Source organism: Notolepis coatsorum, assembly GCF_963971535.1.
Source record: "Notolepis coatsorum genome assembly, chromosome: 13".
Classification (NCBI taxonomy): Eukaryota; Metazoa; Chordata; class Actinopteri; order Aulopiformes; family Paralepididae; genus Notolepis; species Notolepis coatsorum.
Window position 1 is genome coordinate 28,021,234 of NC_140177.1, and position 27,970 is coordinate 28,049,203.

At 45.3% G+C, this 27,970-nt stretch overlaps 1 protein-coding gene across 1 annotated transcript; it reads right to left on the reverse strand.

Moving 5' to 3' along the window:
- On the reverse strand, positions 1-27,735 carry slc25a24l (solute carrier family 25 member 24, like; the record flags this gene model as incomplete). Its single annotated transcript, XM_084327246.1, has 10 exons — positions 1-509; positions 594-732; positions 16,672-16,839; positions 19,267-19,380; positions 19,775-19,912; positions 21,949-22,104; positions 26,122-26,233; positions 26,865-26,952; positions 27,366-27,492; positions 27,613-27,735. 10 exons carry the CDS (start codon positions 27,733-27,735, stop codon positions 328-330), a joined length of 1,347 nt encoding a protein of 448 aa, XP_084183372.1. The 3' UTR covers positions 1-327.
- Between the last annotated feature and the right edge of the window lie 235 nt (positions 27,736-27,970).

A 27,970-nucleotide genomic window follows, 5' to 3' on the forward strand; every position in this document is an offset into this window, starting at 1 on the left:
GTGCAGAACAATGGTCAAGCATCTCACATGAGCATTAGATTTGGTCACACTTGCATATTTCATAGCATGTAACAATCCACCTCACTGTAGGCTACTATTCCATGCTACCATTCCATTAATATACATGAGTACACAGCATTCTTTCAACAGCTTGTAGCTACGGAATTATGGTATTATGAAGCAAATCTGGCGAGTGATTGCCTAATTTGCATTTAAAGAAGAACATTGTGATTTAGTTCAAATTATAATTTTTTTATTATAAAAAGGAGTAGGCCTAGATGAGGATACAAAGACCTTGGCTATTATAAAATGGTCCCTTTCTTAAATCTAAGTCGAGGTGAACACCATCTCAAATTTTCTTGTTAAAGTATAGTTCAACAGGGCACATGGGACGGCTCTGACGAAGCTCGCTCCCATTCCATTGTAATATCCTCGAATCCCGTGCCGTTCGTAGATTCCAACGAGTCCTTGAAGCACGCCTGAGGTGGAGGACGAAACCGAGCAGAAAGCTGAAAAGGAAGGAGATCAAGATGAGAGTTTATAGGGAAACACTGGGAACAGAAACCATGGTTCTTTGTCATCGTCAGTGTTACCCTGAGCCTGCTGCTGGGTGCGGATAACCGCCAGCGGGTAACTGGTCATCTGTCCAGAAGCAAAGGCCACAAAGCTAAAGAAGAAGAGCTTGGAGTCACTGCTGTAGGCTGGATCACTCCTTGCCCAGTTCATGATCGACTGTGTTAAAAAGAAAGACATTTAAGTTAGCTAGTATCTTTCAGAAACAGTAGGCTACCATGCTAGAGAAAACAGCATAGACCAGAATGCTGATTCCCCAAGGGGATCAATAAAGGAATATCTAGCTATTATCATATTATCATAGCAAATACCAGCATAATGCATGTTGGTTATACCGGATGTGCACGCGCGTGCACACAGGAATGCGCTGCACTCGACTGATGCGCCAACTCGCCAAGTACCCACCTGGCTACTTTGCATAACAATAGCTCAGGTCGTCAGGTGTGTTCAAATACATTCTCAGATACATTCACACAAAACTTGTGAATGAAATGTGTTACATTCCATAATTTCCTAGAGGCAATTAGGCATTGTCTTTAGTCTGTGCGCACGCGAGGGAACATTTATGCAAATGCGCGCGCCCAGGAGTGCATGTGGCATCATTAAAACACAGTGCAACCAGCTTTGAAATCACCAACGCACCCCTGCTGGTCACACCTGCATATACCAGCATTGAAATGATGCTGGTCTATGCTGGTTTCTCTAGCAGGCGACATGGGTGAAATAGCATCTGCAAAATGCTAATTTACTTTAAGTAGCAAACATTAGACAATGTGAAAATAAATGTTGTAAACCTTTCTGCAATTCACAATTTAGCTGATACTGTCTGAATTGTGTTCACGCTGTAAACTCCAAGCGAGTTAAAACGTACGGTTATGTCTATAACCATAGTTATTTTTTTTTATCCACTTTTTCTCCCATTTTTTCTATATTTTCTCCCACCCCAATTTTCGTATCATCCAATTCAACCCTCCCCTGTCACGAACGCTGTTTCTTGCCTCCCACAAGCCGGCTGCAATGTGGACTAAGTCATACATAGCACAAGTCCCCTCCGGTACTTGAGGTAACAGCAGTCGCATCTTTTCACCTGCGCAGCTCGATCTCTCAGTGGCGAGGAGTAACGCGTGGGAGGCTCACGCTGCCCCCGACACTTCCTGATTCTACTGCGCAGGCGCACCAACCGACCTGTAGGAGTCGCTGTCCACAACGCCCGATCCCCACCCATCAGTTTCCCACCCCCTAATACGGCCAATGTGTATTAGTATGAACGACCAGCTAAACTGAAAGCAATGTGGAGCGCTGGGCTCGAACAGGCAAGCCCAGCGTCTCTGTCATTTGTGGCGAGCGCCTTGCCCACTACGCCACGTAGCCGCCCTATCTATAACCATAGTTATATGAGTATAGCGGACGCTCTGCATCCTACTGGAATACATTGCCATATCAGTACTAGCACTGAATAAATCTTCACATGCACCTATATACACCCATCCGTCTGGCCACACCCCCATCCGCTCCTCTACATAAGCAGGGGTGTGGCCATACTAACAGCTCCTTCCCAAGTCTTTCACCACCAAGGCGAAGACCACGGGGTCCTCAGTGAGTCCGACGCAGAGCGTCCGCTATACTCATATAACTATGGTTATAGACATAACCGTACATTATAGTATCGTATAGCTACCGCTCTGCGTCCTACTGGAATACAGGAGCTGAGCAGAGCGGAAGCTCGACAAATGTACCCGCTGAGGCCCCCCACAACCATCAGAACCGGGGAGGACCCGAGCCCCCGGACCCCCTAGCGGAGGACGGGAGGGAATCGGATCCGACTGTGCGAAGAGGGGTTTAGCAACTCGAACGCACAGGGTGAGCAGACCGTGGGACTTACCTTCCCACAGAAGAACCCAGGACTACACAAACGCGCAACCCACATGCCACTAGGGAATGAACGGGAAGAAATAAAAACCCCGTTACAACCCCTAATATCACAGGGTCAAGGGCAAAAACCCAACCCCATGGCAAGGCCGTAGCAGCGGAGCGCGAAGGAGAACCCAGCCCCAGGAAGGGACTGGACCCCCCAGAAAAGGGGGCCTGGTGAGGCCAACGACGCCGCAGCATCGAGGCCCCACCAGGCGGTCACTAGTGACACCACCCCCCACAGCACGCCGCCCCGAAGCACTCAAAAGGCTACACCCACAGCGGGACCAGGCAGCGCACCAGGGAGACAACCCCCAAAAGAGGTCGATCCCTCAATCCAGGCAACAGGCCACTCGACCTGAGCCTGGAGCACTGCGGACTAGACAGGCGCCAAAGGGGTCTGCTGAAAACAGTACACCGGCGGAAGGGGCGTATGCTGGTATGCTGTGCACCATGTCGCAGCCTCCACAAAAAAACCCGACCCTCTAGAGGGGCCGAGGTAGAGAAGGCTGAGATGATTGGCAGACGTCATGAATGGTGCGGGGGCACACTCACAGGCAGACGGGGCCAAGCCCGGCCTACCCCGAGAGTTGATTCCGCTACCAACACACCTGGAAACCAACCACCACCTTGGTTCTAACATGAGGCGGTTGTTCCTATAACCCCCCAAGAAAAAACTCCAAAACTCCAAAACACAACTGCGGGTATACACTGGCTATACAGCAGTACAAGTGTTTCAGTTTTCAAGAAGGGGTTAACCCAGGCCAACAGGTAGACGAAAACAAGGTCGGACCTGGGCCCGGTGGACCGGGACGTACACAGGGATGCCAGAGGGGTTCTACAAGAACCACCTCGACAGCCCCCTCCCAGCCCCGCCAAGCAGGAGAAGAGAGGGGCGAAAAAGAATGGAGAAGGACCAGGCTCCTTTAGCAGAGCGCAAGGTACAACACAATATGGACCAAGCAACAGTGAAGGATAACACGCAGTGACATAATCACGAACATCTCCATAATATCAAACCCTGCAACGCCCGGGCCGACCCGACATTTTCCCCCCGAAAAAGCACAAGTCCCTCAGGGTACCAGAACAGCAGATCTGCGCCCCGGCGGACAACGGGTTAACTGACCTGGTCCGGCGCGACCAGAACCAGTCCCGTGTCCTAATCACGCCGCCATCCCCAGTCCCAGGAGGGGGGTAGGTACGCGTGTTGATTTAAAACATCACAGAGGGCGCCACCAAGCCACGCCCGGTGGCCCACCCCAAAGGCGTGAGACCCCTCCGCCAATGCTTTGATCTATTCCGTTATCTCCCCCCAGAGATGAACGAGAATTCATCGAGACTAACCTAGTACACTGGCGCTCGGAAGAGACAAAACTCCATCCTAGTTGCCCCACAAAAATGCCGTTTCAATGATGAGCAACCAAGGCGCGCAAGCCCATGCGTGGTTCCTATCAGAAGCACCCAGGGCCAGCACTATGTACACGTCGAGACCCAAAACATATCAATGGTAATTCTAACAAGAACCCAGATAACGTTCCCTCCAAGCCGCCTGGGAGAGCGGCAGGAAGCTGGCCAAGACACAGATATGGGTCCCATATGACGCGCCCGAGGGAAAACACCCCTGTCAACCCTGCCCTATAAAGAGAGGAGACAGGGAACCCCCAGAGAGAGACTTCCCACGTGAGTAATAATTGAAAAGACATATGCAACATTGGGCTATGTAACAATTGGACTAAGACTCTCTGAGGAGGAGGCTCTGAAACTCTGAGGAGGCTCCCTCACTGAGAGGGAGGTTCTGAAACTCACAGAGGAGGCTCTGAAACTCCCTGAGGAGGAGGCTCTGACCCAATATACACTACTGGTAGGGAGCAGAGCAGAAGAACAAATTGTCTCTACTGCGTTGCATCACCTACCAAGTTCAAGACACATACAACAGAGCAGAACTTCTTTTTAAGTTCTACTCACCTTGACAATAACAGAGGTCCACAACATGGAGCCTGAAAATAACTCACGAAAGTCTCACAACCAATAGAAACACGCCCAGTGACATACTCTATGGCGGGGGGAATTCCGTGGCCCACCGCCCAATATGGCGTGGGACCAGGAAACCCCCCTCCCTACCCTGTGACGCGCTGACCCAGCAACGTGACAGGAAGCCCGAAGGACAGGAGGTCCAACCCCCTGACCAATCAGAAAAAGGGGAGGGAGGGTTTATCAGTTCACCTGATACGATGCAATGACAAAGCAGAGCCATGACACGAAGCGCATGTATACCTGTCAAGGTAACAGCTTCACATAGGCTCATGAATTTTTACACCTTTTCCTAAAGGAAGAAAAACACAGACCAAGAGAGGGCCAAGGGCCCTGGTACAAGAGCTTACACATGTAACTTCTGTAGGCCAACACCTAACCCAGTTGTGGATCTTAACGACACACACAACCCTCCACCACAACAAAAAAGGGCGAAAGTACACTCTCACTACCGTAAGAGCAACGCCGTTTTTTATAACAAGAGAAGACACAAGTCCTCGATTAAGTTCTGGTCACAGGCCTTGCTAAGTCCACATGACAGCGACCAAACAATTTTCAGAAAGAAAATTGCCTCTCTAAGCAGGAGCACAACCCCAGCAGAAGCTGAGGGGTTACACCGTATCCCACAAAACATAGTGAAACAACACACATATTGTAAACAAAATCATGTTTGAGGGGAGGGGGGGGGGGCCCAGGGGAAAAAACTGGGAAAACCCACCCCTCACCACCTTACCCCTGATACGACTTGCTTGAACAGGTACAGCCCTGTTTATATGTGAAAAGAACTTGCCACCTGTTTATTGTCATCACAAGCTGAGAGAGGGACTCATCCCTCGATCACATGCCACTATGCATAGCATTGCAGGGTGGGGGATAAATTTTGTTAGCTCAATGCTCCCCCTGCCCCCTCCAATAGACCACTGGCGCAAGGTACAATCGATGGTATCTAAGTTTATCTGGAAAAACAAACGCCCGAGAATCAAAAGAGCTACTACTCAACGTAGGAAACAAGATGGGGGCCTCGCAATCCCTGATTTTAAGCTTTATTTCTGGTCCTTTTCACTGAGACCTCTGATGTGCTGGCTAGACCCTGTAGATGCTGTATCTTGGCGCTCCTTAGAAGCGGCGGCGGTCTCACCGCTAAGATTGCAGGATGTGGTGTACTCCACTGTCTCTATTTCGAAATGCCGGCTGAGGTATGGACCGATCATAACTCACGTGATCCAAACGTGGCGTAATGTACAGAAGTCGTGTGGGGTTAAATGCCCATGGCACCTGGACTCTCCAATTTTTAATAACCAGCAATTACTTGTTGGGCACAAGCCGGTTAATATTCCTCAATGGCAGAGGAGGGGAGTTCATACTCTGGAGGATATTTATGATAAGAACAGCCTCCGTGCGTTTCAGGACTTAAGAGAATTTTATGATCTTCCCGGCGAGTCCTTCTTTCTTTACCGTCAACTAAGATCAGCGCTGAGGGCGCATGGCGTGCCGTGGGCTCAAGCTTTGCACCCACACCCCTTCCTCAGGCTCATAGTGGACAGGTCGACCTCCAGAGGGTTTGTCTCAGACTTTTATACACTCTTAATTCAATCCATGTATAAAAATGTATCATTGGATACAATCTGGCATGTGGATATCCCGGAGTTGGACCCCGAGTTTGACTGGGATGATGTTTGGGCAAATGTGGCATTGTCTTCCCGCAACCCCAATCACCAGCAAATTAATTTTAATTATATTCATAGGACCTATCTTACACCTAGGAAGCTATTTTCTATGGGACTGATAACCGACTCTCGGTGCACTTTGTGCTCTCAAAAGGCCACTGGCACTTATATGCATATGTATTGGGATTGCCCACCAGTGGCCCGCTTCTGGAGGTCAATAACGGACAAACTTTCAGATCTGTGTGGCTTAACTATCCCATTCACAGCTGTTACGCTACTCCTGAACGATATAACAACACTACCCGCGTCCGTACAACTGAAAAGGGTTGTCCTAGCGGGCGTCACAGCAGCGAAGAAGCTAATAGCATTGTTGAGGTGGAAGGAGCCTGAGAAGCTCACAGTGATTAACTGGTCCCTAACACTGTTGGATGTGATTCATCTTGAGATATCCACGGCGCGGGTGATTGGGGTGGGGCAGGCTGGGATTGACCTGTGGTTCGCAACAGCTGAGAAGGTCAGGACCGCCGTGTGCGGCTGAGCGGGGTTGGGGTGCTTGATCGGGGGAGTCCGGCGGTCTCATGGGAGGGGGAGGAGGAAATGTCTTGTCTGTCTTGTCTTTTGTTATGTCTTGAATTTAACTGGGGATTTTATTGGGGGGCAGCTATTTAGCTATTTCTTCACTATTTGGTCATTTATTAGATAGCACCCCTTGAAATTAAAAAATTTAAAAAGGTTGAACTCTATTTTCTTTTCTTTTTGTCTTTATAATTTATAAATTGTTATTTCTGTATTATTATTGTTTTTGTTATTTTCCTGTGAAGTTCTGTGTATTGTGATTGTGGTTAATGTGTTGTCTTGTTTCATGTAATTAATAATAAAAAAATCGTATAAAAAAAAAAAAGCATTGCAGGGTGGGATCATCCCTATGTTCCCCGGGTCCTATGTTCCCCGGGTTCTATGTGCCCCGCTTTGATTGATTAATAGATTGAACATTTTATAAATTTTTATTATTTTATTAATTATTAATGTCCGCCTTGTTTCGAACGGTTAAGCTTAGGCCCTCGTTTGAACTGGTTACGGTTAGAGTTTGGAATCAGGGCTGGTGGTCTAAAATGTTCAATCTATCAATCAATCAAAGCGGGGAACATAGAACCCGGGGAACATAGGACCCGGGGAACATAGACATGCTCCCTGCAGGGTAACCCAGCCAGTTGTGGGCTCAGCTACGTTGTCTAACGTTACATGAACACACACAAACTCTCATCATACAACAAAAACCCAGTTCATTTTTACTCACGTAAAAAACAACGCTGTTTTCTAGGTAGAGAGAAAAGCACAAGCTTCGGCCAGCAGGCTATACAAGCTATACCAGCAGGGCCGCCTGGGAGAAATGCGAGGCCCTGTGCGAGATTTAAACGCGAGACCCCCCCCCCCCCCTAAAAGGTCTTTTATACAGTCAACATATTCTTAAATAATAGCGCTGCCCGAGGCTGGGCATGATACAGTCAACATATAGCAAGAGAGAGAGCGAGAGAGAGCTCCCGTTCTAGAGTCAATATACAGTGTTATCGCTGCACAGACCCGGCAATGCCCCTGACCCTCCACAAGAGCAAGGCCAGAGAGAGAGAGAGAGAGACACATTGGAAAGAAACAACCCAAAACCAGAGCAAATTGAAATGCTATTTGGCCCTAAACAGAGAGTACACAGTGGCAGAATACCTGAGCACTGTGACTGACCCAATACTAGATCCTTGACTAGGTACAGACTCAGCGAGCACAGCCTAGTCAAGGAGAAAGGCCGCCATAGGCAGACCTGGCTCCCAAGCGAAGACAGACCCACTGCACACAAGATGAGGTGGAAACCGAGCTTCACTTCTTAACAACCTGCCCACTATACCAAGACATACTTCCCACAAATTGCAAACACCCAAAGAGACTTTGAAAACATCGACAATAACTCAAAACTCCCATACCTACTGGGAGAAATACAAGAATGTGAAATAAAGCCCATTTGAATTGAAGAGAGATAGATAGAGCATGTCTGTGTGTGTTAGAAAGAGAGAGATAGAGAGAGAGCATGTCTGTTTGTGTGTGTGTTAGAGAGAGAGCATGTATATGTGTGTTAGAAAGAGAGAGAAATATAGAGAGAGAGAGAGCATGTCATTTTGTGTGTTAGAGAGAGATATAGAGCATGTCTGTGTGTGTTAGAAAGAGAGAGAGAGAGAGAGAGAGAGAGAGAGAGAGAGCATGTCTGTTTGTGTGTGTGTGTTAGAGAGAGAGCATGTATATGTGTGTTAGTGTTACGGATGGTGTCCTTATGTATGTATATAGAGGGAGTAATGTATGTTATCTGTTGTGTGTGTATATAGGCATGTTTTGGTTGTTCTGTTTTTGTCTCCCTCCTGTGTAACATATCCCATTCTCAGGTGTCTCCCAGTCCCAGTTGCAGCAGCAGCTGGTCAATCAGCAACTCACCCCAGTGCAACGGCAGGTGAAACTGATTCTGCAATCAACATCCACTCTCCCTTCATATACCCTTTTTGTTTCAGTGTTAGTTAGCTCTTTTGGCTCAGTGCGGTGGTGGGTGTCTCTCTGTCTTTGGTGATAATTCTGTGTGTGCCTGCGTGGACCAAACCCTGTGTGGGGTATATACTGTTGGCCCTGTTTAGCCATTTGCCACTGTATGTGGGGTATGTATATTTGAGCTAGGTAATGCTCCATTTGCTCTCATGTTTGGTGTGTGAGCTAGTTAATGCTCTATTGCTCTCATTGTTTGGTGTGTGAGCTAGTTAATGCTCTATTGCTCTCATTGTTTCAAGTCAAGTCAAGTCAAGTCAAGAGTTTTAATTGTCACGGCATACAGGTATACAATGAAATGCGGCTGGTCTTGCCCGCGACGATGTGCAATACAGTGGTACAACATATAATAGAATCCAATAAAAATACAGTGGTACAACATATTAATAGAATCCAGTAAAAAACAACAGTGCAATAAACAGGTACATGGTGTGCCATCTCGGTATCTGTACATAGTATTTACAGAGCATATAGGACATGCTAGGTAGCTTTAGTAGTGCAATACACTGTTCCTGATGTTATACTAATTTAAAGTGGCCTTTCCTCTGGCCATAAGTGTGCGTATGTGCGGCATGAGTGTTAAAGTGGCTGCTAGTGTGTGAGCGTGCTCAGCGTGCGTGTCGTGTATGTGCTTGTGTGTGCTTGTGTGTGGATAGTTCAGTTTCTGTGTCTCTCAATGTTCATTGTTCAAGGCTCTGATGGCCTGGGGGAAGAAGCTTAGCCTAAGCCTCTCCGTCCTAGTAGCTGGGGTTCGCAGGCGTCTGCCTGACCTCAGCAGCTGGAACAGGCTGTTATTGGGGTGGTGGGGGTCTTTCATTATCCTGCAGGCTCTGGATTTGCACCTCTTGTTGTATAGAGCCTGCAGGGGAGGTAGCGCAATACCCGTGGTACGCTCGGCTGAGCGCACCACTCTCTGTAGGGCCTTCTTGTCCTGTGCCGTGCTGTTCCCATACCAGGCAGTGATGTTTCCGGTCAGGATGCTCTCTACAGCTCCTGAGTAGAAGGACTGGAGTATCTTCCCCGATACTCTGAACTTCCTTAACTGTCTCAGGTGGTAGAGGCGCTGCTTCGCTTTCTTTACTACTGTGTCTATGTGTGTTGACCATGTCAGATCCTCTGAGATGTGGACCCCCAGGTACTTGAAGCTGCTCACCCTGTCCACGGTAGCCCTGTTAATCATCAGTGGTGTGTGTGTCTCCTGCTGTCCTCTCCTATAATCCACGATCAGCTCCTTGGTTTTACCAATGTTCAGGAGCAGGCTGTTGTCCTGGCACCAACGTTCCAGTACCTCAACCTCCTCTCGGTAGGCCTTCTCGTCGTTGTCCGAGATCAGCCCCACCACTACCGTGTCGTCGGCGAACTTCACTATGGAGTTGGAGCTGAACTTGGCCACACAATCGTGTGTGTAGAGTGAGTACAGCAGGGGGCTTAGAACACAGCCCTGGGGGGACCCGATGCTCAGGGTGATGGTGTTGGAGGTCTGACCCCCCACCCTGACCGCCTGGGGTCTTTCACTCAGAAAGTCCAGTACCCAGGCGCTCAGGGCGGAGCTCAGACCTAGCTCGATCAGCTTGTCCACCAGTCTGGTGGGGACTATGGTGTTGAACGCTGAGCTGTAGTCAATGAACAACAGTCTCACATAGCCCCCCTTCTGACGGTCAAGGTGGGAGAGAGTGCTGTGCAGTACCTGGGAGACCGCGTCGTCAGTGGACCTGTTTGTCCTGTATGCAAATAGCATAGGGTCCATATCACTGGGGAGAGAGGCACAAATGTGGTCCTTGACCAGCCTCTCGAAACATTTCATGACCACAGAGGTGAGTGCCACCGGTCTGTAGTCATTTGGGCATGTTGGGGAGGGTTTCTTCGGTACAGGGATGATGGTAGACATCTTGAAGCAGGCAGGGACTACTGACTCCGCCAGGGATTGATTATATATGGCGGTGAACACCGGGGCAAGCTGGTTTGCACAGGACTTAAGTATGCGTCCTGTTATACCATCTGGACCCGCAGCCTTCCTGGTGTTCACCTGCATAAATGCTCTTCTCACACTGTGTTCTGACAACGAGAGAGCGCCCCCGCCCCCCCGCGGTTGCCCCCCCCCCTCCACAACAGCCGGTGCGCCAGTGACGTCACTAGCCAGAGGGCTAGCGGCGACACTGTCTACACCGAACCGAGCGTAGAAGGAGTTGAGTTTGTCCGCGAGAGAGGCGTCGTCGCTCCCCATTACGGGGGCGCTGACTTTGTAGTCAGTTATTGTCTTCAGTCCCCTCTACAAGCCTCTTGTGTCGTTTTGTGCCATTTGTGTCTCCAGTTTCTCAGCATATGTCCTCTTAGCAAGTTTAACAGCCTTGCGCAGAGTGTAGACTGAAGCCTTGTACTCTTCCATTATTTCCTGACTCTCTGCCCAGGTTATAAGCCGTGGTGCGTGAGTTCAGGGCTGTTCTTATAGTGCTGTCCACCCAAGGTTTCTGGTTTGGGAAAACCCGCGCCTTCTTTGTGAGGACAATACCGTCTGCCACAGTTGATATGTAACTCACAACGGTATCAGCGTACTCGCTGACGTCACTGGCGCTTCCTTTAAACATGTCCCAGTCTGTATCCTCGAACGCATCACAGAGCGCGGCCTCTGATTCGTCAGACCACTTTTTTGTCTCACGTGACACGACGACGTCACGCGATCTTTGTTTGTATGCTGGGATTACAAAAATGGAGTCGTGATCGCTCGCGCTTGCAGAGCCCATCAGTGGCGGAGCCGCTACAGCCTTGTAGCCAGCTTTGAACAGGGTTTAACAGTGGTCGAGTGTGTTTCCCCCTCTTGTGGAGCAGGCGATGTGCTGAAAAAAGGTCGGCATCACTTTTTTCAGATTTGCCTGGTTGAAGTCACCAGTCACTATCGTCGCGGCTTCCGGGTGCTTGATTTGTTGTTTGTTGATGTGGTCGTGTAATTCCACCAGCGCTTTGCCAGTATTTGCCTGTGGTGTGTGAGCTAGTTAGTGCTCTATTGCTCTCATTGTTTGGTGTACAGGTAGAGATGTCCAGGTAGAGATGTCCAGGTAGAGATGTCCAGGTAGAGATGTCCAGGTAGAGGTACATTTGGTAGAGCTGGCGAAAGCTCTGGTTCACTCCATTGTGTTTTGGTGTTCCTTAGTTTGTTGTACATTTCTGTTTTACCCATAACCTGTTTGTGTATTTGTTTATTCCTTGTGTCACCCAGCCTATGGTGATTGTTGTTCTTGTTGTTAACCTTTTGTTTCGCACACAGGGACATTGAGGGCAGGAAGATACCCTGGGTCTACATTTTGCATCACGTAGGTGACCTACTGTTATAAAGACACCAGCTTTAGAGTGAGCACCACCACCTGTACTTTGGGGCGTCCGCGCCTGTAAAGGGGGGGGTGGGCTTTTATTTCTTTTTGATATTTAATTTGGTGCTCACTGGTAAGTCCTCCGTGCTCCCTGTGTTGCTGATCTTGAGTTTTGTAAAATAAATATTATTATTTTGCAAATTGTCTCATGCGTTTTAGTGTCACTGCACCCTCACCTACCCTGTCTGTGGCCTTGTGTTGCGTCTCCCCACAGGGGTACGTAACATAAATCCTCCCTTACCCGGACGAGCCCCCATTTATGTTACGTACCCCTGTGGGGAGACGCAACACAAGGCCACAGACAGGGTAGGTGAGGGTGCAGTGAGTCAGAATAAATAAAATGGCCCTCCAGAAGCCTAAATCGCAGGGAGGCTTCGCACTACCCAATTTCTTGGTCTACTATTGGGCTGCAAATATTCACAGCATTCTCTATTGGAGTCATTCCCATTACGGACTCTGTCAGTGGGTACCGGCATGGGTGGACATGGAAAGGGCATCTTGTTCTAGAACATCCTTACAATCCTTAGTTTGCTCTCCGCTCCCAGTCACAACCGCCCAGTACACCAACAACCTCTTAGTACAACACTCCCTCCGGATCTGGTCCCAGTTCAGAAAACACTTTGGTCTCCACGCTATGTCACCGTCGTCACCTGTCCACAAAAAATTCCTTTTCCCTCCCTCTATGGTGGATGAAACCTTCAGCAACTGGTTTAAGAATGACATTCTGAACATTTATGATTTGTACCAAGACAGTTAATTTATGTCTTTCACACAACTGTCCCTAAAGTTTAACTTACCAAAAACAAATTTTTTCAGATATCTACAGATACGTGATTTTGTTAAGAGCAAATTTGACCAGTTCCCCCATACACCTCCAAAAACTTTGATCGATCGCATCTTGGAGGTGAAGGCTGTAATCAAAGGCTCAATATCTAAACTATATAACATCATATCCCTATCCCTACCCTCCTCAGTATTGGCTATAAGACAAAACTGGGAGTCCGATCTAAATCATCAATTCACAGACAAAGAATGGGAAAACGCTCTTGCCCGAATACACTCTTCTTCAATATGTGCCCGCCATTCACTGATACAGTTCAAGCTCCTCCACCGTCTATATTGGTCAAAGACTAGACTGGCGAAGATAAATCCAGGCATGGATCCCACATGCAACCGGTGCCACCAAGCCCCTGGCTCACTTATTCATATGTTTTGGCATTGTCCAGTACTGGCCCCTTTCTGGACTTCCATTTTTAAATCTTACTCAGATATATTTTTTATGAATATTGACCCATGCCCTCTTATTGCACTATTTGGTTTAACACCGGAAAACGCTGCAATATCTATTGGGCATTCCAATGCCATGGCCTTTGCCTCACTCATTGCCAGACGCCTCGTCCTATTCAACTGGAAGGCAGCCACTCCCCCTTCACACTTACACTGGATGAGGGATGTCATGTCTCTTATACATATAGAGAAAATCAGATTTACAACACAAGGCCACACAGATATCTTCCACAAAACATGGCAGCCCTTCCTATCTCATTTCAAAACCCAAATGACTCCACCCAAACTTGGGACCCCATGACCCCCCTCCTCCCCCTATCTACCTCCATGACACTGCTAGCCCACGCTTGGCTGGGGAGATGGCATTGTGGTGGTCTGCTAAGGGTGTTAAATTTACTTTCCATTTTATTTGTTTCACCATCTGGAAATCACGCTACCAAAATGGAGAGTATCATTTATATTATATATTATTATTATATATATATATATTTTTTTTCCCCTTTTGCTTTCTTTTAATTTTCCTTTTTTTTTTTTTTTTTTTTTTTGTGTAGCTTTGTCTGCCACATCCGTACTTTTGTTTAATTATTTAAATTTCTATATTTTTTATTTTTATTTTATTTCTTATTTTTTTGTACATGTATGTTTGTCGTCGCCCTCACTGGGTGGGATGGGTGGGATTAGGGGATAGGAATGGGGAAGGAAATGGAAGTTGTATAATTTGGATAACTGAAATGTATAAATGTACTAATTCTTCCAATAAAAAAAGATAAACCTAATGTGAAATATATAAGCATATAAGCAAAACTAGATTTTAGGTCTGTGATGAAAAAGGGCCTCGCGGGAAGGGGGGCCTCGCAAAAATAATAATAAAAAAAAAAAAAAAAATAGAAAAATTGTGCGAGGCCCCCCTTCCCGCGAGGCCCTGTGCGACCGCACTGCTCGCACACCCTGTATACCAGCGATCAAGACAATTCACACACAGCACAGTCGTATCTCCAAATGTAGTGATGCAACATACGTTTTGGAAAAAACATCGTTATTAACAAAACATTCGGGAGGGGAAGGCAGGAAGAGTGGGGTAACGGACCCTTACCTGCACCAACGAATGCAGGACGAAAGACCGCAACAGGCTGGTCTCCACGTTGACGAAGGTCCCTCGCTGGCGGGGCAACTCGCTCCGGCGAGACGCCCCTCCTGCAGATGGTGCAGGCCCGACTACATCTTCTGTCAAAGATGACGTCGTAGTCAGAGTGCTAGGCCTGCTATTCTTTTTTTTTTTAAACTTTGACCAGACAGCTGGTTCTTTTTAGCGTTTATCGCTTTTTTCTGGTCAAGCATGACCGACAGAAACAGGTTGAATGGGATATAGATCAGGGGAAGACACTCTGAGAAAATACGGTGAGTCCGGGAGTCGAACTCGTGTACCCCAGATCCGTGACGCGCACGGTTGTCCCCGACGCCGAAATAGCGCCGAGATACGCGGTGAGCTACTGGATCTCCCCAGGCCTGCTATTCTTACGGCTAATGTTCAACGGTGTAGCACAAGCTAACAGCTAACTCCAGGCTAACTGGTAGCATCAGGCTAACGTTCCCAGCCGAGCGAGCGTACAGAGCTAGCGTCGTAGCTAAACAGCTAACTGGCTAACAGGTAGCTCAACCCAGCTAGGACGCAAGCTAAGCAGCTACCACCGAAACTGTACAACGTGAGAAAACAATATAGGCCAACACTCAGACAGCCGCTGTCTGTCCCTCTCCTCATCCGAAGAGAGAAGAGAAAAAGTCAACAGTCTTCAGAACGGTGATTATCAGACACAGCGGTGTCGGCAACAAGTCCCTCATGGGCAGCAGCCGACTTGAGCGTGGAGGTATTCTCATAATGAAACACCAAACTCACCTCCCTCGCGCCGGGTGATTTTCATCTTGAAAACGGGGCCCGCGCGGTGACAGAGGGGCCCCGTTTGTCCAGAGATCCGGGGAATTGAACCGCAGATTCGGATACGGTCCCAGGTAACAAAGCTCCCGATGAGGAGCTCATGTAACGTGGGCATCAAACCAGAACCCTCTCCACGCCGCTAAGAAGTAGCAAAAAAGGGTACCAGCCTGGAGCCGGCCTTCGTAAGTCGTGCAGCCATTCCCCCCATAGCAACACAGCTAGCGCTTGTGTCTCAAAACCATCACCCGTCCGGAGAGGCAGCTAGCCCTCACACGGCAGAGCGCTTCTCAAGCAACATGTCCAACTGCAGAGCCGGAGGTAATACCTGTCCAACTGCAGAGCTGGAGGAATGCCGGCGGGGATTAGCTCAGCGACGCGAGCCCCTAATACGAAAATGCCGGTGGAGGTCAGAATGATCATCATCTTCTAGACACTCAAGACATTATCGCTGTATTTCCTCAAAAATAGTGAGAGAAAATAAAGATATGATGTCAACGCAGCTCCTTCTCTTCAACGTAGCTCCTTTCCAACTAATTTAGCACTAAACGCAAGTGGTGTATACAGACACTTGATGGTGGTGAAAACAAGGAAGGAGCTGTTAGTATGGCCACACCCCTGCTTATGTAGAGGAGCGGATGGGGGTGTGGCCAGACGGATGGGTGTATATAGGTGCATGTGAAGATTTATTCAGTGCTAGTACTGATATGGGAATGTATTCCAGTAGGACGCAGAGCGGTAGCTATACGATACTATAACAAATGCTAAGATAATTTCTTTGGTCTGGTACTAAGTGATCTCATCATGTCAGACAGCATACAGATATTATGAATGTTGGCGGCTGGGTGGCGCAGCGGACATTGCGCTCGTCACCAACGCAAGAGACACCGGGTTCGACTCCGGCTGTCGGCGTTGCCTCCGGCTTGGGCCAGCCGTCATACTAACTCAATTGGCAGAGTTAGGGGGTGGAAGTCGATGGGTGGTAATCTGGACGTTGTGGACAGCGACTCCTACATGTCGGTTGGGGATGCCTGCACAGCAGAGACAGGAAATGGCGGGGGTAGTGTGAGCCTCCCACATGTTTACACCTCGCCAATGAGAGTCCACGCTGGCCGGTGAAAAGATGTGACAGGCTGCCTCCTCGTGTATCTGAGGGGACACGTGATGCAAGGCTTCTATCCTCCCTACAACCGGCCAGTGGGGGGCATATGCGAGCAACGTTCAAGACAGGGGAGGGGAGAATTGGCACAGTGGAATTGGGATGGGAGACAAATAGAAAAAGAGGAGAAAAAGTGGATAAAAAAAAAATATTATGAATGTTGTTCCTCACCTGGTGAACTGCACACTCCACGCCTGCATAGGGGATCATACAGAGGATGCTGGGCTTGAATCCCCTATAAAAGGAGGCTAAAGACTCCTGTCTGTAGATGGACCGGGCACACTCCGCGACGCCACTGTAGGTACCTGCTCGCTGCAGGTTCAGCCTAACTTTCAACACCTGAAGGAGGTAAGAGGAGACAAATTACAAAAAGAATTTGAATAATGAGTCAATTCAATGTAATATTTATGTATTTGTTGTCTGCCCACCTGTTTGTTTATTGATTACAGATATCTACATGATCAGAAGGCAAATGCAATCAACTTTTACTACAGTATGAGATACGGGGCAGAAATGTTAAAGCACCCCGACCTGTGTGGTGGATTGGGAATTCCGTATATTTATTCATATCATCTGGCTTCTCATGCTAGATTTCCTTTGTCATGGGCCTACATGTGCAAAACTGTAACTGGCAGTTGGAAATGGATTGAGGATGAGATTCTATCTGAATATAGTCTGTCTCTTTATCAGAATTATGGTTTCACCCTAAAATCTACTTGAAAATGGACAACCCAATAAAGGAATATCATATCTTGTCTTATATCATCATCATGCCCTATATGGAATAACCCTCTATTTATTGTTGGAGGCAGAACACTGGCAGTGTCGAGGTATAAATCAATTGGGGCCAATAGTGAAGGATCAGGATATGGTCCCCTTTAAATAATTGACAAATCTAGTTGATTTGAGAGATGCTAAATTTTCATTTTAAGGATACTTATTTCAAAGAGCACATACACAGAGCTTAATGGTGGCACGGTGGTGTAGTGGTTAACACTGTCGCCTCACAGCTAGAAGGTCGTGGGTTAGATTCCCGCTTGGGGACCAGGTTGCTGTGTTGCCAGTTACCCAGGTGGGGTATCTCCCAGGCCCCTCTGTGTGGAGTTTATCCCCGTGCTCGCAAGGGTTTCCCCTCCCGATAAGATAAACCCAATGGAAAAACATGCACAACAGATCGCTAACGCTGTCGCATCCCTGATGAAGACGGACAGGAGTACTTGGATTGGTCCCCGGGTGCGGCGCTCGCCACAGCCCTTGTCTGCTCATTTACATTTACATTTAGTAATTTAGCTGACGCTTTCATCCAAAGCGACTTACAAGTTCTGTACGACAAGTCATCAGGAAGGGCACAACTCTATCAGCTGAGTAACAATGTTCATCAAAGTGTTGAGTGCTACAGTGTAGGTTAGCAAGCGCCTACGGACACACGCTGCGAGAACAGAGAGACTCCGGCTCAGCTTCTTCCCCCAGGCCATCAGAACACTGAACACTGAACTCTCCACTCACAAGTACACAGGAGCACACACAGACACACACAGACACACACACACACACACACACACACACACGCACACACACACACACACACACACACACACACACACACACACACACACACACACACACTCACACAACACTCATGCAGCAACCGCTAAAACAATCACTTTAAACAAAATGTCACTTTAAAAAATGGAAAGTCACTTTAAAGGAAGGAGGTACTGTATAGTATAGTTTAGATACATTAAGAGTTAAAATTGTAAATTGTATATTGTATAGTAGTGTACATAGGAACCAGTTTCTCAGGAACTTAGCATGTCTTTTTTATCATGCATATCTTTTTCTGATGCACATACCCAGCCAATCCAATCCAATGATGTGCAATACCATCCGGGAGACGATAGGCGGCAGTATTTGCCCTTTTGCGAGCTCAGACCCATTCCCAACGATAACATCAGGTTGGATGGATGAAAATTAATGGATATCGCTAATAAAAGAAATAACGATTAAAACCCGACTATACTGGTGATTGGCACGGAAGCGATGGCAAGTTAACCTGACTATACTCGTGGTTGGCACTGAATGGGCTAATAAAAATTTAAAAAAAAGATTTGTAATAAAAAAATTAAAAATATTTTTTTATCTCATTCATTCCATAAGATCGTAGAATAAACATTTATAGACTTTTTTTTAAATGGTCCATTTGCATGTTCTTGGTATCTGATTCTAGGGACATCTATGGATCTCAGGGAATGTATTCCCAGTGTCAGAAATACTGTGTCTGTTACTAGGCTTGAGTAAATTCTAATGAACCAAATGAGAATATCAATAAAAAAATTTAAATCTTTTTATCTTTGACTGTGAATAACACCATGCTAAAATTGACCAGACCTGAAAAATCTAAGCAAATGAATAAAGGGAAGATGATTAAACAGAAGGTTTTGTAGATACAGTACTGAATCCTGCCATCCGGACACATGCAATTTGAAATATGATTATAGAATATAGAATATCAGGCCTAAAATGGTTATGCGATTAAAATGCGATTAATTTGATTAAATCCTGTAATTAATTAGATTCATCTTTTTAATCGCCTGACAGCACTAATTGAAACATATTGTAATTTAACGTTTGTTTGATTTGTACTGTACATGGTGTTATACACTATTGTTTTATGGGAACGTTTAGTGTTGTCTAACATTGTCACTCTTGTCCCTTGTATCAAAAAAACAAAGAAAAGCACCCGGACCTGCCAATGCGCTCTGATACCTCTAGGGGGTAGAAGACAGCATGAGCCACGGCACCAGACACACACCCCAGGCCAAAACGCTGCTGCACCGACAGACTCTCCTGCTGCGTCCTGCCCTGGGTGTACACCTTCATCTGCAAGGGAACAGGAAGACACTGTGTGAGTTCAAAGTGTATTAAGTATTCAAAGTGTGTGTGTGTGTGTGTGTGTGTGTGTGTGTGTGTGTGTGTGTGTGTGTGTGTGTGTGTGTGTGTGTGTGTGTGTGTGTGTGTGTGTGTGTGTGTGTGTGTGTGTGTGTGTGTGTGCGTGCATGCATGTGTGCATGCGTGCGTGAGAGACAGATAACCCTTTCACACTGAACCAACCATGGTAGGATGAACCCGCATTGTGACAGCTCTCAACCTGGGTCATCCTCCTGGGTCAGTCAACACTGGGCGTCCCGTTTACACTGACAGCCAACAGGGGTTATTCCTGGGTAACTAGCTTGGTTTAAAAGAGGTGAGAGAGGCGTAAATGTAAATGTCTCACCTGTGCGTAGATGAGACACTGGAGAGTTGACTGAGGGGTTCCTTTCAGTACGTTGACAGCGTTGCCCTGCCACATGGCCCTCAGACCACCTGCCTTCACTTCTTGAAACCCTTGGGAGAACGCCTTAGAGCCACGAACCTAGACACACAGAATGTTATGTCGGTTATACTAAACTGATTGAATCTGGTTATTACTAGGGTTGGGTACCGTTCACATTTGAACCAATACCGGTACCAGTACCAGTTCCTGGAATTTGGTGTTGGTTCACAATGGTACCTTTTTTTCGGTTCTTAACTCTCTTAAACATTTAGTTATTCATTGTTGTAACACACCACACAAAATAAATCACATGATTGTGTATTATGTTTTTAAATGTTTTGATTTACGAAAGTCTTTTTCTGGTCTTCATCCTCTTAGCAGTTGTTAGTATTGAGCTGTACTGTATTGTACCAAAGTTTTCAATCAATCAATCAGATATCAACATTATCTGGTCATCATGTTATCAAACTCCTCTGACCTCGTCTGGTCTTTCCAAAGAGACGGGACAGTAATATATATATATTTGTGGAAAAGGCTCCCTTTTTTCTAGTATATTGCACTCTTATACAAAATATGTAAAGGTATCAAAATGTGTTACTGATTGATCTAGCATGAATCTGTACTCGGTAGTACCGATGTAATTCGCTCTGTACCCTTAAAAGTACAGAGTTCGGTACCCAAACCTAATTATTACCATCTCTACACTGGTCAAATACATTTACTAATACACAAGGTGCAATGTAATTATCCCTTGTGCTTTAGAGACTAACCTATGTAGAAACCTAGTCTGGATGTTTACCTCTTCATTTCATCTTACATTTCCTAAGCAGATGCAAAGGTGAGAAACCATTTTTACATTAGTATTAAGTTAAAATCATACACACATCTGTGTATCTGGTGACTCTTCATTTTGTTATGCACATGCCATTGCATCATCAATTGAAATAGTTTTAGGACCTTTATTATCCACATTTCCATGTTAGCTAGCATGGCTATTTGGATCTTCTGAATTGGAATCTCTCCTCGAATCCAAGCTATGTTGCATTATTGGAAGTGGGTTGGGGGGGGGTCCAGAGTGTGGGTATGCCATCCATCACACAAACAAAACGTGTGATAAAGAATGAGAAATGTTTATATTGTGTTTTGTATCACATCATTCTAGCATTCTAATAATATTTAGATATTATTAACAATTGACCGCCTCGGCCAGTCCTTGATGCCAGCGGCCATCAGGCTCCACAACCGTGGGCATGGACTGCTGTCAGCAGCTGGAGAACTAACGACTGCAGAACTCGAGAACTATTAGCAATGTCTGACCACTAAGTGTGTCTCTCTTAACCACCAAAACCTACACAAACTATAACGTATGACTTATATCATGCCAGTTAGGGTACCTTGTGTATACTGCACCTTGTGTCTACTGTCTACTTTTACTCTTACTCATAGTATTATTCAGACTCAAATTCTTTATTGCTTATATTTATTGTAACGTATAATATAACCAGTAGGGCATACAGACCCTCATCTGCATCTTTGTTTACACGGTTTATTTTTCTCATATTTTTATAATCAGATCAAATTTTATTGCCTATATTTATGTCTTTCTACTACTACCCTGCCCATACCTGTACCTCCCCAAGGGGGTTTATGTCCTCAGGACCCTTTTTTAAGTGATATTTGAGTAAATTGCAACTGAGCATGTTTTGATAACACAATATTTGCACTACATCTCTATCTCATTTTTGCATTTTGTTTGCATTTTGTACTTTTAGTTTTGTATATTGTATAGTGTTTGGTCTTTATCCTTTTAACTTTTTTACTGTATGAAGCACAATCTTAGGAGGCTGGTACAGAACCAAGCATTTCACTGTAATGTACATGTACACACAGTAAATTTCGCAGAGTAAATTTTACTCAAACTGTAAACTGTAAAATGTACTCAGCGAAATTTACTGTGCATGTACCTTTTATGTGACAAATAAAACAAAACATGAACTTGAAACTTTATTTGTGCAGGATGATAGGTGGCTGTGTAGGTGGGACTGCTCTGCAGTCCAATAACCTCAAATATAAAGTACAAACTTAACCTAAGAACATACAGTACATGAAGCAGCATCAGAGTGTGTGGATCTGACCTGAAGCTGGGTCTTAAGGCGGTCGATGGGTGCTGTCACAGTTCTGGACACGGCGTCTGTCATTCCCGCTGCCAGGACGAACTTCCACATCCCTGAGACGGAGAGCTCCTCGTCAAACTCTATGGGCATCGCTCTGCTCTCTCCCACATCAAACACCTACCAAGAAATACAATAAAATGAGGGTAGACATTTTTTTTAATGTAGAAATTATTTGACTGTATAGACTCAAGCACACAGTATTTAGTTGAACAAGAATGTAATTTAGGGGTTGAGTCTAAATGGTCCTCATTGCCAGACTGTGTCGATTGTTGAATGAGGACCGCATAGAATCAACCGATAAATGATGTGCTTATGCCCTTTTTCACAGTGGCCATTTTGACATGGCTTCACATGGTAAACAAACATGGTTCTCCCCTAGCACTTATTCCTTACAGATCAGACAGGTACATAACTTCCAGTACACTATAGATTAGGTTAATCTAAATGTATATCCTAGATGCACCTAAGTTTCTCCTAGGCAACTTCAATAATTGTCAGCTGGATGGTGTCTTACCCGCATACATACCACCAGTATATTGACTGCCCTACACGACTCAACAAGGTGCTGGTCTGGATAAATGCTACGGCTTTGTTCCCAGAGCATATAGATCCTTCCCCCTACCGGGTCTGGGACTCACGGACCACAACGCAGTTCTGCTGGCCCCTGCATACCAACCAGTCATTCAAAGAGAAAAAACAGCTATAAAGGCATTAAATGTCTGGTCAGAAAACAACATTGAGGCCCTTAGAGGCCCCTTTGAATGTACTGTATGGGATGCTCTTGTCGAGCCAGGCTCAGACATAAACGATAAAGTAGATGTAATATCATCATATATTCATTTCTGTGTGGACACAGTGATACCCTCTAATGAGACCCAAAAAAATCCTAATAACAAACACTGGGTAACGAAGGACCTGAAAAGCATCCTAAAATAAAGAAAGAAAATGACATTTCTCTGTGGGACACCTGAGGAGAAGAAAGATGTTAATAAAGAGGTCAAATGGGGCGGCTAGGTGGTGCAGTGGGCAAGGCGCTCACCACCAATGCAGGAGACGCTGGGTTCGAGCCCAGCTCTCCGCATTGCTATCAGCTTGGCTGGTCGTTCATACTAATACAATTGGCAGTATTAGGGGGTGGGAAGCTGATGGGTGGGGATCAGACGTTGTGGACAGCGACTCCTACAGGTCGGTTTGTGCGCCTGCGCAGCAGAATCAGGAAGCGACGGGGGCGGCGTGCCCTCCAAACGCAGACCCCCGACGCTGAGAGATCGTGCTGTGCAGGTGAAAAGATGCGACGGCTGCTTCCTCGAGTACCGGAGGGGACACGTGATGTAAGGCTTAGTCCACATTGCAACCGGCTTGTGGGAGGCATGGCCTAACAGCGTTCGAGACAGGGGAGGGTAGAATTGGACGATACGAAATTGGGATGGGAGAAAAATTGAAAATGGGAGAAAAAGTAGATCCAAAAAAATAAAGAGGTCAAATGAGCAGTGAGACAGGCAAGGCTAAATTATAAGAATAAAATAGCAGATAAATATAATCAAGGTGACATGCGTTCAGCCTGGAAATTAATTCAAATTATGTCCGGGACAAACACCAATACAGCCCCTGAAAGTATACAAATAAGAAATAGTAGCCAGAACTCCTTGCCAGTTCTTCTGCCGTTTTAACTCTCCGGATTTTAGTGATCAACTTAAGGAGCTATTAGATTCACTCTCACATGGACATCCACTGGAAGTCTCCACACAGTCAGTAGTTAAATATTTTAAAGAGATTAAATAAAGCTAAAGGGCCAGATGGAATATTTGGAAGGACATTGAAACACTGTGCTGATGAACTGAGTAAGGTGTTTCAAAGACTATTCCATCTCTGCTTGGACTCAGCAGTGGTTCCTGATCTCTGGAAGAATTCTATCATCATTCCAATTCCAATGATCACCAGACCCAAAATCCTCAACGACCTGCGGCCTATAACCTTAACATCATTAGTAATGAAAAGTCTGGAGAAAATTGTTAAATCTGAAATTGTTGATGTAACCAAATCAGTTCTTGACCCCATTCAATTTGCATATAAGCCTGAGAGAGGTGTTGATGATGCTATGTTATTTATTTTGAACTCTGTACATGAGCATTTAGAACAAAAGAACACGTATGCAAGATTACTTTTTGTTGACTTTTCGTCAGCCTTCAATACAATGCAGCCTCACATACTCGTAGAAAAACGTATAAATTACTTTCACTTGGATCATCAACTTATCAGATGGATTATCAGTTTTCTTACTAATAGAACTCAGACATTAAGTATACATGGAAAAAGTTCCAAATCAATTTTAATTTCCACTGGCTCACCCGACCAGAGAATTCTGGCAACGTTTTATTCTTCCTTTATTGAAAGTATTCTAACCTTTTCATTTGTATGTTGGTTCACATCCCTCTGTCAAAGAGACAAGAACAGACTGCAAGGTGTTGTCAACCTTTTAGACCCCAGGAAGAATAGTCTTTCACCCATGGGTGTAGACTAATGGGGACCATAAAATAAACAATAAACAACCTTAGCTCTAAAATGATCGGCAAATCAGAAAGATCCCTAGTACAGTTTAACAGGGCTCAAGTGCTCAAGAAAGCACATAAGATAATTAGTAACTCCACTGTGTCCTTCATGTGTGTTTTAACTTGTTGCCATCAGGAAAGCGCTTTAGACAGCCTGCCTGTAAAACAAACAGAAGGAATTTGGTTTTGTTCCAGAGGCCATTCGACTGGTGAATGGCCACAGTGCAAGGAATGGTCAGTTCACTAATATGCACCTTTTGACCCCTTGATTTGAACCTTTTTGACCAAAGTGCACTTTTTTTGGTACTGACCGAATTTATTTATTAGACTTGACAGATCAGCTATATAAGGATCCTGTGCTAACAGTGTCATGTTTCTTGTGCTTTAATAGTGTGATGTATGTCTCTTGTCCCTTGTTCTGTCTTGGTCTTGGATGTGTATAAGTGCAGCTGTTTGCCGTATTCATGCCTTAAATTGCCCCTAATAAAGTTATTTGAATTTAATTGAATTGAAAAAAGTTATTATCAACTATGGGATAATCTGGAGCACAGGACTGAGACTGTGAGTATAAGCATGCCCTTGGCCAACTATTTCAGTCGGAATTCCTCTCCCCTTACGCTATCTGTGACACTGTTTTGCAAGGGCCTCGTCGCTGCCTCCTGGGCTTAGCACTGCCAATTGTGATTGGTTTAAAGCAGCGGTTCTCAAACTACGGGTTGCGACCCAAAGTGGGGTCGTGGGTAGGTGACAGTGCATTGGTAAGTAAAAAAAATTCTAATAAATATGCATGATCAAGTTCAACAACGTGTGCTTTTATTTTGATATTCCTTAATTCCACGTTGAAATTACGCAATACATTAAGTGTGAGGTAGACAAAAAAAATCCTAAATAAAATGGGGTTGTGGTATAAAAAAGTTTGAGAACCCCTGGTTTAAAGAAATGTGAGTGTTTTTCCCCTATAGCAGAATGATAAAAGGTTCAGCCAGACAGTGTAATGTAGTGTGGAGAGAGGTATGGCTACACCATGGGATGACCCACTTGTATAATAATAATAATAATAATAATAATAATAATAATAATAATAATAATAATAATAATAATAATAATAATACTTCTCCCAGACGTTCTTACCACATTTACATTTTTACATTTAGTCATTTAGCTTGTGCTTTTATCCAAAGTGACTTACAGATTGTGAACAACAAGTCAGGGGTACATCTCTGACAGCTAAGGGTCAGTGGCATTGTTCGTCAACTAGTGTTGAACTTGAGTGCTACACTCAAGTGAGTGCATAGTAATATAGACATATTAGCAATTAGCATAATATTAACATGATAGGTAGTAGTGTATATTAAGTATAGTAGCATAGTAGTAAGATACATAATAGTATATATATATTTTTTTTTAGATATTGTTTGAAGAAGTGTGTTTTTAGTTGAGGGCGGAAAATTGGCTGGGTTTCAACTGTCCTGACTGTGGTGGGTAGTTTGTTCCACCATTGTGGAGCAAGGACCGAGAATAGCCTCGCTTTGATGACCCCCCAGGAGCTGGCATAGGAGTGGGTCTGAGGGTCTGTGGGTCTTACCAGGCTGTGTTTCCATGACGACACCAGCTCCCCAATGTTTTCTGCTGGGTTGAGGATGACATGCTGCAGGAACTCTCCCCAGTCCACTGTCATGGAACTGTCCTTATCCATCCTAGAGCGATTGAAAACAGAACGACACTAAATACTCCTAATACTGATAACGGCCAATGCAATTAATCATGACATGACTAAAAACAAGAAATTCAGGTGCAGTTCTATGTTTAGCATGTTATCTGGTCAGTTTGTGCCTGTGTCTGCACAGTGATGTCCAACCGTTTGGAAAGTTACGAGGAGTGATTAGTGTGTGATCTATGGAATGGAATGTGGTGCATTGCTACCTTGTTATTACTACAGTCATGCGTATGGGGGGGGGGGGGGGTTGCAGGGGACATATCCCCCTCAATATCAATTTGTCCCCATCAAAAAATATAGTTAATATGAAAGACAACCCCCCCCCCCCCCCCCCCCCCCCCCAAAAAGAGGTTAAAAAAATAACCTTGCAGATGTGCCTCTCATAGAAGTACACCAGAATGCAGGAAATTAAGTGTTTGATGCTGTATATTTTCCGGGAAAGGACCCCAAGACCCCCACTTAATGTGTCCCCCCCCAATATTGAAACAAAACCTATGCCCTTGACTACAGTATATGTGATTAAACAGGCTATAGGAGTTACTAAGCAATACTACTAGTAATTCTGTATTGTTCTAACTGTGAGGGAATAAGGGTGGTCAAAAGAATCTTACATTTGAATGATTCTTTTTGCGTTCGGCTTTGATATGACCACTCCTAACTCCTTAAACAAACTTATGATTTCTTCCTGGCCAATCGCCCCTGATCAGAGAAGAGATGAATATGATTACACATGGATATTTTGTGATTCGTGTCCAAAAAATATAGAATGCATTCACAGTGTTGATTTGAGTGCTCTCTTCCTGGGGCAAAATGGCATGCGTTTAAAGGTTCACTGTCTGGTGCTGTGTATGTATAATAAACACAACTCAAAGGTATAGGGCTGCAGGTCTGTTTGACCTTGAAAATCAGACTTTATGCTAATACAAGACACATAATAGGTCATTTACCAGAATATATGGTTTAGGCCTATTGCCCATCGTGACATATATGACAGCTGGAAAACGCATTATGTAGCCCATGTGAAACGATATATAACTGATAGATATATTGCTTTAGCCCTCCTTGGCGATGTCCTATGACGTTGGAATGTCGGTGGTGTAACTGTCACTCACCGCATTTGTTCTTGTCAAGATCATGGAAGTGAATTTTCCATTTCTTCTCTCTGTCCATCATGTAACTAAGGAACTCATCATAGTCCAGCCGTCCATCATGGTCTCGATCATAGCTATCAACAATATTCTGGATTCAAACGTGAATGTGATGTATTACAAATCTGAACAGTCTCACGTGATTATCATTGAGTGGATACATAGTCGGGTTAGGATTTGGGAAACGGCATGATAATAAAAGTATTATTACCTGAACCTTTTCATCCACAGAAAGGATTCCAGTTTTTTTCATTTCATGATGAAGTTCTGCGACTGATATGAAGCCATCCTCATCCGTGTCTAGTTTGATAAATAAACCACGGAACTGATCCATCACTTATTAAAAAAAATAGGCACAAATTCCTTGGATTTTTTATTTAATTTTTTAGCAAAAAATGCGGTCTAGTTCAAAATGCAGCAGGCCACGGGGAGAGAAAATGCGATGCGCTTTAGAGATTAACCTACGTTAACGTGGGCGCTGAGTCATTTGGCTTTGGCCAATGCGGTGCGGGCTTTCTGGCCCTGACTTCACTCTCCGCACATGCGGCCACTTCCGCCGCGATGCAACA